This window comes from Mirounga leonina, unplaced genomic scaffold (assembly GCF_011800145.1).
Source record: "Mirounga leonina isolate KUSES-001 unplaced genomic scaffold, KU_Mleo_1.0 Mir_109, whole genome shotgun sequence".
NCBI lineage: Eukaryota > Metazoa > Chordata > Mammalia > Carnivora > Phocidae > Mirounga > Mirounga leonina.
Genome location: NW_023270244.1, coordinates 431,573 through 451,367, shown reverse-complemented (window position 1 = coordinate 451,367; position 19,795 = coordinate 431,573). Strand labels below are relative to the sequence as shown.

Genomic DNA, 19,795 nt, shown 5'->3' with positions numbered 1-19,795 from the left:
AGAGAGACACAGCGAGAGAGGGAACACAAGCAGGGGGAGTGGGAGAGGGAGAAGCAGGCTTCCCGCTGAGCAGAGAGCCCGATGCAGGGCTCGATCCCAGGACCCTGGGATCATGACCTGAGCCGAAGGCAGACGCTTAACGACTGAGCCACCGAGGCGCCCCTCAAATCTGTTCATTTTTAATATACACATTTACCACTATAAACTTCCCTCTTAGTACTGCTTTTGCTGTATCCCACAGTTTATCTTTTCCTTTCATTTGTCTTAAGATATTTTCTAATTTCCCCTGTGTTTTCTCCTTTGATCTATTGACTGTTCAGGAGTGTGTTGTTTAATTTTCACATATTTGTGAATTTTCCAGTTTTCCTTTTTGCTACAGATCTTTAGTTTCATTCCACTGTGGTCAGAAAAGATACCTGGTATGATTTCAATCTTCTTAAATTTGTTAAGAATACTTTTATGGGGTGCCTGGGTGGCTCAGTTGGTTAAGCGACTGCCTTCGGCTCAGGTCATGATCCTGGAGTCCCGGGATCGAGTCCCGCATCGGGCTCCCTGCTCAGCAGGGAGTCTGCTTCTCCCTCTCCCGCTCCCCCCTCTTGTGCTCTTTCTCTCTCTCACTCTCTCTCTCAAATAAATAAATAAAATCTTTAAAAAAAAAAAAAGAATACTTTTATGGCCTAACATGTGATCCTAGAGAATGTTCCATGTACACCTGAGAAAAATGTGTATTCTGCTATTATTGGGTGGAGTGTTCCAATTGGTCTATTATGTTGTTCAAGTCCTGTTCCCTTGCTAACCTTCTGTCTGGTTGACCTATCCCCTTAGTGAAAGGGGGGGTTGAAATCTCCCACTATTATTGTGTTACTGTCCATTTCTCCCTTCAGTTCTGTCAATGTAATGTTTGCTTCCCAAACTGGGTGCTCTGCTATTAGGTGCATACAACCGTTACATCTTCTTGGTGAACTGAGCCTTTTATCATTATATGATCACCCTCTTCATCTCTTGTAGCAGTTTTTGATTTAAAAGTTTATTTTGTCTGATGTCAGTATCATCCCTCCTCTCTTTTCATTTCCATTTGCAATGAAATATCTTTTCCCTTCCTTTCACTTTCAGCCTGTGTATTCTTTATATCTAAAGTGAGTCTCTTATAGACAACATATAGCTGGCCATTTTTTTTAATCCATTCAGCCACTCCATATATTTAAAATAATTGCTGACAGGGAAGGACTTATTATTGCCATTTTGTCAACTGACTTCTGTATAGATATTTTATCCCTCTTTTCCTCTCTTGCTGCCTTTCAAGCAAAGTATTTTCACCAGAGAGCTTTATACTTATATATGCTTTGTGCTACTGTCTAGTGTCCTTTCATTTCAACTTGAAGGACTCTATTTAACAATTCTTATAAGGCACATCTAGCTTTTATTTATCCAGGATGGTCTATATTTCTCCTTCATTTCTGAAGGACAGTTTTGCCAGATATAGTATTCTTGGCTGACAGTTTTTTTTTTCTTTTAGCACTTTGTATATATTATCCCACTCCCTCTGTAATGTTTCTGCTGAGAAATCTGCAGATAATCATACGGGAGCATCCTTGTATATAATGAGGTGTTTTTCTCTTGTTGCTCTCAAGACTGTCTTCACGTTTGACAGTTTGATTATAATGTCTTTTTTATTTAAATTCAATTAATTAACAGAGTGTATTATTAGTTTCAGAGGTAGAATTTAGTAATTCATCAGTTGCATACAACACCCAGTGCTCATTACATCAAGTGCCCTCCCTAATGCCCATCACCCAGTTATCCCATCCCCCATTCACCTCCCCTCCAGCAACCCTCAGTTTGTTTCCTAGAGTTAAGAGTCTCTTATAGTTTGTCTCCCCCTCTGATTTCATCTTATTTTTCCCTCCCTTCCCCTATGATCCTCTGTTTTGCTTCTTAAATTCCACATATGAGTGAAATCATATGATAATTGTCTTTCTCTGATTGACTTATTTCGCTTAGCATAATACCCTCTAGTTTGATCCATGTTCTTGCAAATGGTAAGATTTTATTTTTTTGACGGCTGGGTAATATTTCATATATATACACATACATGTACATACCACATCTTCTTTATCCATTCATCTGTCAATGGACATTTGGGCTCCTTTCCATATTTTGGCTATTGTGGACATTGCTGCTATAAACATTGGGGTACAGGTGCCCTTTCAGATCACTATGTTTGTATCCTTTGGGTAAATACCTAGTAGTGCAATTGCTGGGTCATCAGGTAGCTCTATTTTTAACTACTTGAGGAACCTCCATACTGTTTTCCAGAGTGGTTGTACCAGCTTGCATTCCCACCAACAGTGTAAAAAAGTTCCTTTTTCTCTGCATCCTCACCAACACCTGTCGTTTCCTGACTTGTTAATTTTAGCCATTCCAACTAATGTGAGGTGGTACCTCATTGTGGTTTTGATTTGTATTTCCCTTATGCCAAGTGATGTGGAGCATTTTTCATGTGTCTGTTGGCCATTTGGATGTCTTCTTTGGAGAAGTGTCTGTTCATGTTTTCTGCCCATTTCTTGACTGTATTTGTTGGGTTTTGGGTGTTGAGTTTGATAAGTTCTATATAGATCTTGGATACCAGCCCTTTAGCTGTTATGTCATTTGCAAATATCTTCTCCCATTCCGTGGGTTGCCTTTTTGTTTTGTTGACTGTTTCCTTTGCCTGCACAAGCTTTTTATCTTGATGAAGTCCCAATAGTTCATTTTTGCTTTTGTTTCCCTTGCCTTTGGAGACGTGTCTTTCAAGAAGTTGCTACAGCCATGGTCAAAGAGGTTACTGCCTGTGTTCTCCTCTAGGATTTTGATGGATTCCTGTCTCACATTGAGGTCTTTCATCTATTTTGAGTTTATCTTTGTGTATGGTGTTAGAGAATGGTCCAGTTTCATTCTTCTGCATGTGGCTGTCGAATTTTCCCAGCACCATTTATTGAAGAGACTGTCTTTGTTCCATTGCATATTCTTTCCTGCTTTGTGGAAGATTAGTTGACCACAGAATTGAGGGTCCATTTCTTGGTTTTCTATAATATGTCTCAATGTCAACTTCTTTAGATTCATCCTAGCTGGAATCTTTAAAGCTTCTTGAATTTGGATGTTCATTTCCCTCCTTATATGGGAAGCTTCCTGCCATTGTATCTTCAAAGAAACTCTCTGCTCATCTCTCTCTTCTCTTCAAGGATTCCCATATTGTATAAATTGGTCCATCTGACAGTGTCCCATAAGTCCCTTAGGCTTTTTTCACATTTTTTCTTTTTTTCCTTTCATTTCTCTGATTTGATCATTTCAAATGAACTGTCTTTAAGTTCACTGATTCTTTCTTCTGCTTTATCAAGTCTGATGTTGATACCCTCTACTGAATTTTTTTCAATTAAGCTACTGAAGCACACTGAGTTTAAGACCATTATTTTTAATTCTTTGTCTGCTAATTCATAGATTTCCATTTCTTAGGTTCAGTTTCTGAAGATTTATTTTGTTCTTTTGATTGAGCCATGTTTCCCTGTTTGGGGTGCCTTGTTACTTGCCATATTTTTTTGTTGTGATTTCTGCATTTTAAAAAAAAGCAGCCACCTCCCCCAGTTTTTATAGACTGGATTTGTATATTGGAAGACTTCCATCAGTCAACCTGGCTACAGATTTTGGGGGCCTCTCAAGGACACATGTTTTCTGGGCTTGTGTAATTTTCCAGTTAGAGAGGTCTTCCAGTTTCTTTTTCATGAGGTGTTAGTCTCTTTCTCCCTCTGATGTCTGTCTACAGTACTGCAGGTTCTCTGGCACTATCACAGGCTGCTGAGCCCTCTTTTGTTCTCAACAGCCCCCAGGCATCCAAAGTATACCAGTTCCCCATCAGCACTCAAAGTCAAGCAACAAAATATAAACCAACCCCTTAGGTAGTCCCCCACTCCAAGAAAACCCTGGAACACTGGATATATGTTCTACTATTATCTTTTCCTTCCAAGGCACAAGCAGCATATTGGGCTTTTCCTTTTAATTAGTAGCTTTATTGGCCTGCAGGAGGGGCTGATATAGATGAAATAAAACCACTTTTCTGACCCATTTCAATGCAGCTGTTCTTCCTTTTGAGTTTGCCTGGGCTTTTTGGACTGTATATTATTAAGTCAGTGTTTCTAGAGGGGAGTGAGTTCTGGGGTTTTCTACTCCACCATCTTTCTGACCAAAGACCAGTTTATTTCTGTCATCTCACATTATAACAAACTCAATGAAAACATACACAATAGCAGTCATCAAAAATATATAGTAAAGACTACTCTTTGATTTAGAACAAAGGGTACTGACATCCACTTCTATCTATTTCTGCATTTTTTTTGCATTTAAAGTATATAAAGCTTTTGTATTGTACAGATCATATTATACATTATCTCACCTCCACTACACTTCATCTCTGATTCCAGTCAAGCTATAGTTAATGAAATGTGCAGATGTCAACCCATTTTGTGCTAACAGTGCCTCATCTCAAGCTTATACCAAACAGACTTCTTACTTTCTGCTCTGGGAGCTGGCTGAATGCATGCAGGGTCAAGAGGTGTCACACATATGTTGTAACCCAGAAGTGCAGAGAAGGCAAACTTCATGGGGCAACCCTCAATCCTCTTGAAAGACAGAAGCTTACAGACAAATACTTCTCCTTTTAGTGCCTTAGATGGGTGATTTAAGGATGTAGTCTCTAGGAATAGCAGTCACCCTCAGAGATAACCAAGTCAATAATGCATCATTGTATTGGCTTTGGCCAATACAATGGGTGATTTAAGGATGCAGTCTCTAGAAATAGCAGTCACCCTCAGAGGTAACCAAGTCAATAATGCATCATTGTATTGGCTTTGGCTTTTTCTTCCCCATTTGACTCTCCTTATACCCTCACCTCCTCTTCTGGAGAGCATTTCCCAAATAAACTAGTTGTAGTAAGTCCTAGTCTTGAGGGACAGAAGTAGGCAACCCCAGGCTAAGAAGCACATTACTTAAGCAGGGCCTTACTCCATGGGATCTCCCTTTCTTTTCTGCTGTTGAGTATAGGTGGGTTTCCTCTCTTCTACTAGGCTATATTCCTCTTACAAATAAAAAGCTTTATTCACTTGTGAAGTCCCATAACATGACCTCATGATTTTTTTCAAACACAGTAATTGCCCATCAGGTTTTTCAGATGGCCTCACTATTCCTAATGATTTATAATAAAAGACAATTTTCACAAGCTTGAAAGCTAATCATTTATGCAGAACTTCCTTCAAATTCAAATCCACTTTTATAATATTTTGTTACTCAAGCCTAGATGTTCTGACGTAGTCAAATACACTTTTCATAGATAATGCATCTCAGATGTCCATTCACTGACAGTAAATATATTTTTGAAGGCAAGCTTTCTGTTTAGGTGACAATATGACTGCCAGCTATGTTTTACTAAATTACAAATCCCTGTGTAAAAAAATTAAAAAAATAAAAACTCTATAGATCTATGTTAAGCTTGGGTTTTCTTTACCAATATTAAGAAATAATTAAGAAAAACATTCCCCCTGGATTAAAATAAACATTTCTTTATAGGAGTACTCCTGAACACTCAAGATAAACATTCTTCTGGCTTTTTAAATCAGATCATTATAATCAAGCAATTTAAAAGATAACAATTTCTTGCCAAAATATTGATTTTGCTTAAAAAGTACTTCTAAGGCTCAGAATATGATAAAGGGATCAACTCAAAAAACACATGATACAAGCTTTAGTGGTCTTCCGTACAGGACAAACAGTGTGTTAGTTCTCAATAATGAAAAAGAAATTAAAACAATTCTGAAAATACTTAAAATTTGAACATACAGATATTTTTTCAATTGAAATTTTATTCTAATGAACATTATTACATTTCCTTATTATGTTTCTCTAGTGGTTTATATGACATGTTTAAATCTTAGCATATGAGGGGTGCCTGGGTGGCTCAGTCATTAAACGTCTGCCTTCAGCTCAGGTCATGATCCCAGGGCCCTGGGATCAAGTCCTACATCAGGCTCCCTGCTGGGCGGGAGTCTGCTTCTCCCTCTCCCACTCCCCCTCCCTGTGTTCCTGCTCTCGCTATCTCTCTCTGTCAAATAAATAAAATCTTTAAAAAAAATTTTTGGGCGCCTGGGTGGCTCAGTTGGTTAAGCGACTGCCTTCGGCTCAGGTCATGATCCTGGAGTCCTGGGATCGAGTCCCGCATCGGGCTCCCTGCTCTGCGGGGAGTCTGCTTCTCCCTCTGACCCTCCTCCCTCTCATGCTCTCTGTCTCTCATTCTCTCTCTCACAAATAAATAAAATCTTAAAAAAAAAAAAAAATCCATGTTAAAAAAAATTTTTTTTAAATCTTAGCACGTGAAGCTTGATAACTGGACATGATAAAGAAGAAGGAAAATGTGACAAAAAGATGCTACGTGGGGAAGCACACGATCTCCTTTGTTCATCTAACACAGTTAAGTCAACACCAACAAGTTTCAACTATGGTTAGCAATGCCATCTCTGCACAATTACCGTAGAAAACCTTAAATTAAAGAAGAAAAAAAGAAAGAAAGAAAGCCTGCCTTAAATTAGGTAACCTCTAGCCCACAGGACACTGTAAACCTGACTGCCAAGAAGTCAACAGAGCTCACAGCCAGCTGTCTTGTGAGTACTTGCTCCTCCAAACCAAGATACTCCAACTGTTTTCATTCCACCCTCCTCCCCCATTTGTTGTGAATGCTCGTGTGTGGTACTCATAAAGCCAAATTCCTACCCAAACTACTCATGTATGTAAACTCAGTCAGCTTCCACCACCACAATCTAAGCACTATTGGGCTTTTATTGTATACTGTGCAAAAGACTCAGAATATTAAAACGGTAAAGGATTTTAGGGAAATCTAATCCAAAAGCCCGAGAGGTTAAGTGACTTGTACAATGTCAATGGCAAGACTGAATCATGAACTCAAGTCGCCTGACTCCTGGTTACCCACTCTTGTGAGAGGAATGGTTTCTTTCCTTCTAACCAAAAATATGTCAGTGACTATCCTAGTGCAATGAGCAAACTAACATAAAAGACCACTTATTTCAAGCCTGGATAATCTCTTATTTGAAATGCTTTAAAATCACATTTAAACAAGTTATCTGGAGATGTATTCTTACAAGAAAAAGATAATCCAGTATCTATAACTAAATAAATAATTATACTAACCTTGACAAATTTCAATCTATAAAACTGGTCCAGATCAGACACAGATATAAATTATTCAACATTAACCTCACTTGAATTATTTTGCATATCCTCATTCAAAACTCTGCACTAATATACTATCACTAATAGTATACATTCTACACAGCTCCTAGATTAAAAATAAAGACCACCTTACATGTGGACAATTACTATGCCTTACTTATGGAAGGCAGAGCTGTTGGTATTTCTTAAGGCCAAGCACATGCCCTACCTTTAAAGCTCCATTCCAAGAGGTCAGTGCCAAGTCCATAGCCCAAAATGGGCAGTTTTTAATCCAGCTCCACCATAGGTAATTTATTCTATAAACACAGCCCTGGACTAGATGTTGGAGAGGAAGAGGAGATGAATGTGAAACATACAGACCACGTACAGGGAACCAACTGTGAGCCAACTGTACATTCATTATCATATAATCTTCACTTCAGCCCTGGAAGAGAGATCTTATTATCCCTGTTTCATGAAGAAAACAGAAAAGTTAACCAAGGCTAGTAGAAGGCAGAGCTTTAGAACATGTACAACCTCACCAAGAATTCTAATCCAACTGTGTACCTATCACCACATTCCTCTGCATTTCAGCAGGGAACCAGGGAAACACTAACCTATTCTGGAGTACAGTTTAGTATCTTAGATCCAGATTTAGTATATCTCCACACTGCATAAGAGTTTCAACTCTACAACAACCTTAAGAAGAAAACTAGTGTCTAGATTCATGAAGAATTCCAAAAAGAAACGCACGCCCCGCGTTTAAAGGGTTTATAGCCTTTCTGTCTGTAAAATACAGATCCCCACAGCACTGGTATCTCACAGATTGCTGCCTGAGGGGTGGAAGGGACTGAACAGGCCTAAAGACCCAGAACCACGTCTCATCCAAATAATTAAACTCGGCTGCTGCTTTCAAAATCACTAACATTCTTCAGTAACCATATTCCTCAATTTTTTTCCTCAGAATAAAGTTCCAAAGGAGGAAAAAAAAAAGTAATACAATTCATGTTTACTATAACGTAGTCTATAACCGTAAAAATTTTTTCACCAAATGTACTGTTATTCAACTATAAAATTTTAATTTTGAAACTGCTTAGAAATACAGAAACAGGGGCGCCTGGGTGATGCAGTCGGTTAAGCATCGGACTCTTGGTTTCGGCTCTGGTCATGATCTCAGGGTTGTGAGATAGAGCCCCACGTCAGGCTCCGTGCTCAGTGGGAAGTCTGCTTGAGACTCTCTCCCGCTCCTTCTGCCCCTCCCCCCCCGGCTCTCTCTCTCTCTTTCTAAAATAAATAAATATTTTTTTAAAAAAAAGAAATACAAAAACAGTTACTATACTGGATTAAAATACTAAATACAAAATACCCTATGCAAATAGTCAAGGACTGTATGTCAAGACTATATTTAAAAGCAGAAAAGTGAGGGGCACCTGGGTGGCTCAGTCGTTAAGCATCTGCCTTCGGCTCAGGTCATGATCCCAGGGTCCTGGGATCGAGCCCCGCATCGGGCTCCCTGCTCGGCGGGAAGCCTGCTTCTCCCTCTCCCACTCCCCCTGCTTGTGTTCCCTCTCTCGCTGTGTCTCTCTCTGTCAAATAAATAAAATCTTTTAAAAAAATAAATAAATAAATAAAATAATAAATAAAAGCAGAAAAGTGAAAAAAGCTGTCAGGATAGTGAGATTACTGATGATTGTTTTTATTCTTAAAAGTTTCCTTCATGGGGCGCCTGGGTGGCTCAGTTGGTTAAGCGACTGCCTTCGGCTCAGGTCATGATCCTGGAGTCCCGGGATCAAGTCCCGCATCGGGCTCCCTGCTCAGCGGGGAGTCTGCTTCTCCCTCTGACCCTCCTCTCTCTCATGCTCTCTGTCTCTCATTCTCTCTCTCTCTCTCAAATAAATAAATAAAATCTTAAAAAAAAAGTTTCCTTCATATTGCTTTTTAAATTTCTATAACAACAAATGTGCCCTTTTAAATTATTTCATAATAGATTAAACAAGTGTCTATTACACCTAACTTAATGGGAATCTGTAGGAAAATTAAATTTATTCTGAGCCTCCTGTGCAATAATAAAGATAATATATAACCCCTACAGGAATATACAGGTTTGGGCTCTTCCCAAGTCCCATACCACAAGACACTCTAAACAATGCTGTGCCAGTTATGAATTATGCTCCTAGACTAAAATACTTCAAGATGGTTTAACATGGAGAAAGTACTAGCTCCAAGGGCAAAGGAAATCAAAGAAAGAAAAAGATCTGAAACTTTTTAATTTTGACCATCATCATGTAATCATGTAGCAAACGTTTCTCAAAGTATAGTCCTAGCTAGGATCCCTACCTTCACAGTGCACATTCCAACCACCACTGCAATCCTCCAACCTAAACAATCAGAATCTCCAACAGAAGTCCAGAGTTTGCCTTTCTGCACAATCTTCCCAGGTGATTTTTATGCACACAGATTTTAAGAACTACTGATCTGCAGACATGTTAATCAGGTAAAATAAACACCATTCAAAATTTTCAAAGAAACCTACAGAACTCTTAACTCTGAAGAGATGATTCAATTACATCCAAATTTCTCACAATTTCCAGCTCAAACAAGTCAAGTTGTAAGATCACAGGCACAAGGAGCAGACATCCTGCAAATCTGTTGTCTCTTCTGCCTAACCTGTGAAAGTTTCTGGAAAACAACTGTGCAAATTTTAACAAGAGTCTTAAAATGGCTATGCCCTTTGCCCAAAAATTTCACTAGTAAGAATTTTTCCTAAGAGAATATTCAAGGATGCAAACAAGGTTTTTAGGCAAGAGTGTTTGGGACAACAGTATTAATATTCACCATCTGCCATTTTTTTAGTATATGCACTGCCTCTGGCACTTGTGGGTGCTTACACACAGTATTTCTAATCCTCAAAACTTTTATCCCCATTGTACACAGAAAAAAACTAAGGAGCAGAGAAGTTATTTACTTGCCCAGGCAGGAGTTTTTAACCTGCCCAGGATCTGAATCTCAGGCAGTCTGAGTAAAAACATCAGGCTCTTTCCACTCCTGGCCCTGTAAAAATGTTTTAAGATGTCTAATGTTTAAGCAAAGTATGACATGTCAAGTGCATATTTTATATCCATTTAAAACCATGCTCTTCAAAAATCTTTAATGAGATGGAAAATACTCAGGACACAGTGGTAAGTGAAAAACTGGGTGTGATCCCAGTTTAGAATGTAAGGGACACAAGACACAGAACCATATCTATCTTATCTTTATTGGTTTTGTCTGCATCCCCAAAGCCTAACACTAACAGTGTACCTGACATACAGTGGGAACTCAGTATCTGTTGTAAAAATAAATTATGTGTGGGCATATTTTTTAAAGCCCAGAAAATAATTCCCAAAATACTATCAGTGGTTATTGCTAGATTCCCAAAACACAATAGTGGTTATTGCTAGATTAGGAATGACTTTTTTTTCTTTTCATATCTGTTTGTACTTTCAAGTATTCTATAAGAAGTTCATATTACTTTCATAATGAGAAAAAAAATTGCAATGGCTAATTTTCAAATCCTATGTTTGAGCATCTTCCTGTACAAGAGATGCAATTAAGCTTCAGATAAACTCAATATGCAGACTAATGTGTGGTTTCTCTAATTCACTGTAACAGAGAAACTATATCTACAAAGTGAGCATTACCTTTTGATATACCAGCATCATAAATGCCAATGGGATTTAATACTTGTTACAAATAAATGTTTTCATCATCTACAGTTATTAGTAACTTAGTAGGTAGGAAATGGATTTATAAATATATAGTATCCACAAAATGTTTCTATTAATGGTTTGTGTATTTTGGATACTGCCCTAAGTGTTAGTACCACAAGGATTAAAAATCAAATTCAAAATGCTTCTACAGCATAGCAAGGGCTTCCTGCCAAGGTCATCCCATGCACAGCAAGAGCCACTATAAATTAGCATTATAATTGTGTCTCATCCCCAATAGTTTATTAAGCATTTTACATAAAGAAAAATATATGGTCACTGTTATCCATGCATTTTTTAAGAAATACATTTTAGAACAAACTAAGAATGAGCCAACTGGTATATTTTATTAGCTCAGCACTCTGGACAATTTCAAACACCAAAGCATGGCACAAACCTGATGATAATTCGACTGTCAAACTGCGTCCAAAATGACTTCAACTTCTGAACAAATTCTGGCTTTCTTGGCCAGATTGTACTGCAGTAACCAATCTACAAAAAGCCAAAAGGACAGAAGCATGAACTACACCGAACCTGTCAATTCTAAAAGCAATCTGAGATGGGTGATAGGCAAGAAGGAAAAAGGAAAAGAGAAAAGATATCTTGGAGTAATAAAGGGAAAATGGGCATTTTTATTGTTGCGTAATTTTCAATTAAAAAAAAAAAAAACCTGACGTGGAGGAAGAAGACAATTACATTACTTAGTAGGCCTAGGTTCTGTTTGTAAAAGTAGTAACAGGATGAGAACAGCTCTATACGATCAAGGATATTGTGTCTTTGGAATTTAAGTTTATTCCTGGATTATGCCAAGGAAGAAATTCCACCTACCTATAACATTACCAAATAATCTAAATTTCTAAGGATTATCAACCAGCCTCCAATATAAGTAAGCTTCTGCTTCAGTCACATCTTGAAATTTTTGTCACAATTCCCTCCACTTCACCCACTGTGGGGAAACTATGGGTTGGATGATTGTGCCTCCCTTTTTTCCTTGCCTACTTATGTTAGAGAAGCTAGAAAAGAAGTTACAATCCCAGAATCTCTTGTAGCAAAGAATGGCCAAAGAAATACAGATGGAAGTTTCAGGAGAGAGATTCTTCCTCAAAATCTTGAATAGAAAACAATGTTTCCTCCTTTCCCCTGCACAGACCCCAGATGCACCTCCAGGCATAGACAGCCAGTCCGTAACAATGAGGCCAAAACCCACAGACTGAGGATGGCAGAGGCGAGGAGGGTAGTGACTGGGCTCCTTGATGCCCCTGAGCAAATATTGGAGCATAGACCTCTTCACTCCAGATTTTGTGTTAGGTGAGGAAAATAAACCCCTGGCTTGTTTAAGCCACTCTGTTTGGTTTTCTGTTAGTCACAGCCAAATACATTCCTGCCCATTAAAATCATCAATATGACAAATCTTTCTATGTTTTAACTTATCAATGATCAACTTCACCAAAACCCCACAAGTCTTCGCAAAGATAAGACTTACTGAGAGTACATGCATTTACTGAGAGTGCTTACTCAATGCCCATGAGGGCAGGGACGTAACGCCCATCTCATTTTACCCTTACAGGACCTTAGAAGAGTCAAAGTTAAGAACCCAATCCAGGCCAGTCTGACAGCAGCTTCTGAGCTCTTTACTGCCAAGCTACACAATCTCTGGTGGACTTTCTCATTGTTTATAAAGCAATCTTAACCTTCACTTCTGCTCTCAGACTCAACCACAATTGTCCTAACTTTCTGATTGGAGAAAGGCTTCTAAAAAATAAATCATTCCTTCCCCTAAACAAAAGGGATTCACATGTAGTTTAAAAAAAAAAAAAAAAAAAAACCTGGCAAGCATTTGCTCTCTAGTGTTTTTTTTTTTTTTAAAGATTTTATTTATTTATTTGAGACAGAGAGAATGAGAGAGAGAGAGAGCACATGAGAGGGGGGAGGGTCAGAGGGAGAAGCAGGCTCCCTGCCGAGCAGGGAGCCCAATGTGGGACTCGATCCAGGGACTCCAGGATCATGACCCGAGCCGAAAGCAGTCGCTTAACCAACTGAGCCACCCAGGCGCCCTCTCTAGTGTTTTGAAATCTTTATCTATCACTGGCACACAGCTACCGCTACGCTAGCATCCACTAAGCACCCTGTGCCTGGCACTGGGCTAAGCATTTCACATGCATCGTCTCATTCAGGGCTCACAACATCCCCATTTTACAAGTGAGCAAACAGAACACGTAAGCCTGGGCACAGACTTTGAAAAAAGTCTCTTTCCAGACACCAAGGAATGACAAGTTCAAAGCAACATAAAACTAGAAAGGACACTGATTTTGCTACTAGTCTTTAGTAAAAATATCAGAAGTGATTGGCTCAGGACCCTTCAAAGAATGAAAAATACTCAAGGCAAGGACAACTAACAAGGGTGTAAAGCCCTCTCATCCTGAGCAAAATCTAAAATTCCACACTCATGTCTAATATAGCTTTACTCAATATATACTCAACCACCTTTACAAGAAGCTAGTATGCTCATCAGTGTGTGAGCTGCCAGGAAGGCCAATAATCTTTAAATAGCTATGAATATTTATTTATCATAAGACCATTTTTTTTTGAGTGACAAACTAAAGATTCTGTATTTTTTTTAATGTTATGTTAATCACCATGCATTACATCATACTATAAGACCATTTAATTCATTTTCCAGTATACTTGATTTTCATTTGCAATATAAGAATGTGTGTTTTATGAACTATGGTTTATAATTAATATAGTTATTACTCATTTATTCAGCACTTCCTATATGGCCAGCACTGTGATGCTTTATATACATCATTTTTGTCTTAATCATCACAAGCACCTCAGGATGCAAGAACTATTAATACTCCCTTTTATTTATTTGTTGATTGATTGATGGGGGGGGCGGGCAGAGGGACAGAGAGAATCCCAAGCAGGCTCCACACCCAGCATGGGGCCCACTGCAGGGCTCAATCTGACAACCCTGAGATCATGACTTAAGCCGAAATCAAGAGACAATGCTTAAGTGACTGAGCCACCCAGGCGCCCCAACATCCACTTTCAGAAAGAGGGCCACAGGCGATGAATTTTCCCAAGCTCCCTATTAGAAGATAGCATCAAGATTAGAATCCACATCTGGCCCAGAGCCCTGTGATTTTAACCACTAAGCTTCATAAAGTTATTTATTTCTTCCTATTATATTAGCCTTAATCGAACATTAGCTAGAAAACTATATCAAGCTTATTTATCTTAACTTTCAGTACTCCCCATTTGTGCTTTATATTTCTCCCATAAACCATCTAAAACATAAGACCATCTTCACTAAAGATTCACTTCACTCGCTGAATTAAAGAGATAACATAATCACTGTTCTTACTTTTAATCAATGATGTGTTGATAACCTATTTTAGTGGCTACTTCTGCTACTCAAGCAAGCAAAAGTAAATGATTCTCGTTGTGCCTATCATTGTAAAAATGCAACACGGTTTTCAAAGTCTTTAACAGCAATATCCTAAAAGCCCACCAGATGTCAACCTTAGTTCATAAAAATAGGCCATTTCCCACCTTGTAACACTTCTATGATGAAACAAGGGATTCAGAACTTTGAAAATGCCTATGCTTTTATTTTTAATTTTATTGTTATGTTAATCACCATACATTACATCATTAGTTTTTGATGTAGTGTTCCATGATTCATTGTTTGCGTATAACACCCAGTGCTCCATTCAATACATGCCCTCTTTAATACCCATCCCCCCACCCCCCTCCCCTCTAGAACCCTCAGTTTGTTTCTCAGAGTCCATAGTCTCTCATGGTTCGTCTCCCCTCCGATTTCCCCCCTTCTAAATTGTATGTAGGCATGCACGTATGTTTTTTAACTTAAGAAGAAAAGTGTAACAGTAAGATGTAAAACATACAAAAAGAGAGAGAGAGAAAGAAAGAAAAAATATAAATATACAAATTCCATGTTTGCCTCTCAAGGTCTCTAGCAAATACCAAGACTATTTCTGACTCTTCTGACCTATTTATTTCCTACTTTCCACCAGACTTTCTTCTATACCATTCTTCTCCTCTTTGCATACCATAAGTCACATTTAATTGAATTAAATGAATCAATACTATTATCTCACATGAGGCATGAAATCTAAATTTTTAAAATCAGTATTAAATAAATTAAAAACAATTTTTCTTTATGTTAAACAGTGCTGTCCATGGTATCCATTCCAAGGTTGACCATAAACTTCAATAAACTTGAAAATAATTCCCATTTATAAAATCATTGACTAATAAAATTGATCTTCATTTAGACAAAAATGTCAGATATTCTGCAAGGCTGAAAGAGAAGAGAAGAGCAGAGCAGAGAAGAGAAGAGAAAAACTAGCCAATTTTTCCCTACATTTTCAGCCTGGTGGTTTTTATGTATACAAATTCTTTTGGGATTCATTGATCATCCGAGAATGGTATTTCATTTCTTTGATCAGTGCCCTACTGCCCATATTTTAACCTCGCTGAATTTTTGGTCCATTGCGTAGAAGAAATTCTCTACTAATAAAAATGCAACCGATTAAAGATTAACTTACCCCCAGGACAGTCTCTCTAGAAACAAATTCCAAGCATTATAATCACTAATTTGCACTATGTAGACTTAAAGACAGATAATCTTATTTATCCTGATTTAAACTGGAAATCTGCATATATTTTAAGGCAATTATGAAAATAAAAATGGCAAACCAGATTCACATAATCAGAAATCCAACCAGGCAAATACTTTACTCACTTGGCACTTTTCAAAGGAAAAAGTTTTACACCCTAGAATATCTAACAATATTAGAATATTTGTTGACTTATCAAACTTCCTATCTTGGACTCTATTTTACTTCCACAGTATGAAATTGCAAAATTTTTTCGTTCTCCAAATATTTAGGTATACACTATACATCAGAAATTGTAATGGGCACTGAAAATCTTTTGAATCCATGCTGAAATATTTATTAATAATAAAAGCATCTAAAATATATATTAGGCTCTTATTTGTCAAACAGTGTTTTAGCTTAGCAGGCATTATATCTTTTAATTCTCACAAAACCCTAAGAGAAATACTATTATCAGTCCCATTTAGAGATGGCCAAACTGAGACAGAGAGAGGCCCAGGAACTGTCCCAAGGTCTGTGGGATATGAATCTAGGTCTGAGTGATTCCAGTGCCCACTCTCGCTATAATCCCCTGGTTTAAAACAATGAGACAGGGCGCCTGGGTGGCTCAGTTGGTTAAGCGACTGCCTTCGGCTCGGGTCATGATCCTGGGGTCCCGGGATCGAGTCCCGCATCGGGCTCCCTGCTCGGCGGGGAGCCTGCTTCTCCCTCTGACCCTCCACCCTCTCATGCTCTCTGTCTCTCATTCTCTCTCTCGCAAATAAATAAAATCTAAAAAATAAAAAAATAAAAATAAATAAAACAATGAGACACAGGATTATTTTTGGTTCAGAAAATCAGTCTCACTCCTTCAAACACAGTAGTTGAAGCAGGTATCACAAAATGCCTTGGTACACTGTGCCCCACGTTCTATTGCCAAACGTATTCGAAATTTACCTTCTCAGAAGGCAAAATTCACTTATTGGTGATTTCTGGAAAGTTAATCAAAGCCCTATATTCAATCATTAAAGAATTCTTTGGGGCTGAAATGTAAATATTTCATTACACATAGATTCTTGAAGAAACATTAGCTCTGTTAGGACTTCCTGTGAAAGAAACTTTAAGCAATTTTAAACCACCTCACGTCAGAGTAGCTAAGGGGACAGTCTTCAAACTTAAGAAATGCATCACCCATATTTCATTTTATTCTAAATGAAAATTAATTCAAAAAAGAAATCCACTTCGAAAGGTCAGAGGGCTGCCTAGAAACTAACATCGCTGTCACTATCTATGTGTCCACAAATGGAACAACAGGTAAGGAAGACACAGTATTATTAGAAAATCCACCTTTCACATCAGCCCAAACTCATGTAGGGAACAATCTCACAATATTTTTCTGAATAAACTTAGTATTTTGTTTTAGAATCAGAAACTAGGCAAAAAGAACCATGGAACAAATTAAACTAAAATGGATTACTGAAATACAACTTTAATTCCCAAATCCACTATAATTTAATTTCTAAATCCACTATACGATATTCTTATTTGAATAGTTTATCACAGAAGTAACTCTCCTAGAAAATTATATAATTTAAGAGGAAAAAAGAGAAAGAGAGACATGACAAGCACTAGGGATGTTTACCAATAAAAATAAGCAACAAGGGAGATGAGTTTATAGCTCATCCAAAAACACCAGCCAAACACTCCTATTTGTTTCTACCAAGTTATTGTCTTGGAAAACATGTTGCTCTCTCTTTAAATAACCTGCCTAATTGTCTTGAAAAGCCACTGCATTTCCAGGGAGGGCTAAATAGCTCCCATGTTGTAATGCATTGACTAATAAAGTCAAAGTTATGCATAAGGATACAAGAAAGTTGGAAAGCTCCAATCCTCTAGATATAAGGACACTAGCTACTGAATGAATCCACCATACACCCTTAGTCAAATTAATGCCTGGTCCTCTACAGTATTTTAAGAATGACAGTCATTCAAACTATCATATTTTTCTGGATGAGGGAAATGACCACACTGGTGACTTACAGGTAGGCTAGTAATTAACATTTTTAAGGAAGGCCAAAATGACCTTGAACATTTTAGCGTTCACTCTGAGAACTCCAATCCTCCCATTAAAACTCGGAATTTGCCTCCAGTCCTAAAGCTGTTGGGCCTGGGAAAGTCCCAGAGAAACTAGGAAATTAAAAAAAAGAAAGAAAAAACAATTGTATAAGACAGACACTCATAGTACAGGAAGATTTTTATGAACTGAGTGTAACTCAAGATGTGTTCTATAAGCCTGTCAGGAGATGAACACAGAGTGTCCTCTAACCCAGCAGCATTGCCCTGACACAGTCCCCACGCTCTGGCCGTTTACCCCCATCCAGGCCCCTTTGACTCCAGAGTGGAGGGTGGGGGGCGGGAACTCCTATCTTAAGCCCTGACATCTGCAGTGTTTCCCAATAGCGAGACAAGGCCCCTCAGCTGGAGGAGATGGATACTGACATGAGTAGAAACAGGGACAGAGAGCTAGAATTCAAGGCTATCAGGGAGTGGGGACAGAGTCACGCAGACTCTGTGAGGTCCCAGTGGGTCCTGATGGTCCCGGTGTCCGCACTAAAGTTGGCATCTCCGAAGTATCCAAGGACACAACCGGGGCGCGCCGGTACAAACTCGGCCTTTGGCTTTTCTGAAGCGGGTCAAGCTATCACAAGGTTCCCGGTGCCTGGAGACATGAGAGGCGTGGAAGGGTGGAGAGTCCCGCGAGGTCTCCACTCCTTGGGTGTCCTGCGGCTTCGCGGGGGAGGGGACCCGGGAACTAAGTCGGCTATGGGCTGGAGTGGGGAGCTGGGCGCGGGGCGGGGATGTCCGGGAAGAAGTGCGGACTCAGTCCAGGAGTCCGAAAACGCGGGGGATGCCTACCTTGTAACATGGCCTCAAGTTTCTTCCTGTCCACGCGGAAGCGCTCCTCGCTCCACTCGGGGCTATGCAGGGGCGCCCCGGCGACCAGGTCGTCCTCGGAGCCGGGCATGGGCGAGTCAGTGCTGCGCTCGCTGTTGGAGCCCGGGTCCGACTGCGCCGCCAGGTAGCCGGGCTCGCCCTGGGCGGCCATGGTGGGCGCGCGGCGCTCGGGCTCCGGCTCCGACTGCGGCCGCCGCTCTGCCTGCGCCGCCGCCTCCGCTCGCCGGCCGGGCTCGACTGGCTCCCCGCGCCGCGGCGCTAGCTCGTCCCCCGGCCGCCGCCGACGCCGCCGCCACGGCGCCCCCGGCGCATCCCAGCCCCGAGAGCCGCCCGCCGCCCCGAGTCCCGGCCCGGATGCCGGGCCACCGCCTGCGCCTCCCCCTGCCAGCAACGCCCGCGCGGAATGAGCGCGGCGCGCCGCCCGCGCCTCCAGCCGCAGGGCTCCGGCGCCCCCTCCCCGCCCGCCGCCCCTGCCGCCGCGCGCTCATTGGCCCGGCCGGCCCACGGGGAGCCACGGCGGGCGGGCGCGCGGGCGGGCCGCCCCTGGCGCTCGGACACACTCGCGCGCGCACACTCACCACGTACACACGACCACTTTTCTGCGCTTACTCGTACAAACCTTACCCCGCACGTATACTTTCATGGTTTTTCAAACACAGACACTTACCAAGTTTAAGCACAACACTTTCTGAACGCACGCCAAATGCACACGTAATTCCCCTTCTATTTACACACACACATTACACCCTCTAACTCACAGCCCCCGTCGGTCCCCAAGTTTGAAACAGGAGGAGGGAGAAAGGAGAAGACTAGCGGAAGAAACAATGTCCATCTCTTGCAGACATCATTGTGGTCATTACTTTCACGCAGTTCATTCCTCCGCTAAAGTTCAAACCCAGATCACTCCTCTTATCACAGCAAAGTGGTCAGCTGCACAAGAAGTGGACAAGAGGCTTACTCTTTACTTTGAGGAAAGGGATTGTTTTCTTGAATGAAGTGAGGGGGGAGTCATTTTCTATGTGATTCTCAAGGAATTGATTCAGCTGATTTAGAAGGGGGGAGGGCAGGGTGGCGAAGAAAAGAGCCTCTAAGATGGAAATGGTGGTTAGCTGAATCCAGTTGGCATCTAGGCAGCCTGTTTTGTCAGGGGGCCGACGGCTCTTCTCTGTTTTCAAGGTCAGTCTCATAGAGGAAGACCAGCAAATGATCCTATGATCCTAACTG

The 19,795-nt window shown here is 40.3% G+C and overlaps 1 protein-coding gene across 3 annotated transcripts in view; it reads right to left on the bottom strand.

The window, feature by feature from the left end:
- LOC118019903 (protein bicaudal C homolog 1) overlaps positions 1-18,829 on the bottom strand; it is a 279,876-nt gene extending 261,047 nt beyond the window's left edge. For 2 of the 3 annotated variants that reach the window (XM_035019553.1, XM_035019561.1), the window contains exon 1: positions 18,533-18,829. In XM_035019553.1, the coding sequence (XP_034875444.1) occupies positions 18,533-18,722 (190 nt within the window). In that variant the 5' untranslated portion in view covers positions 18,723-18,829. The remainder of the gene's footprint in view (positions 1-18,532) is intronic. The other variant, XM_035019545.1, reaches the window with a different exon arrangement.
- Positions 18,830-19,795: the final 966 nt, after the last annotated feature.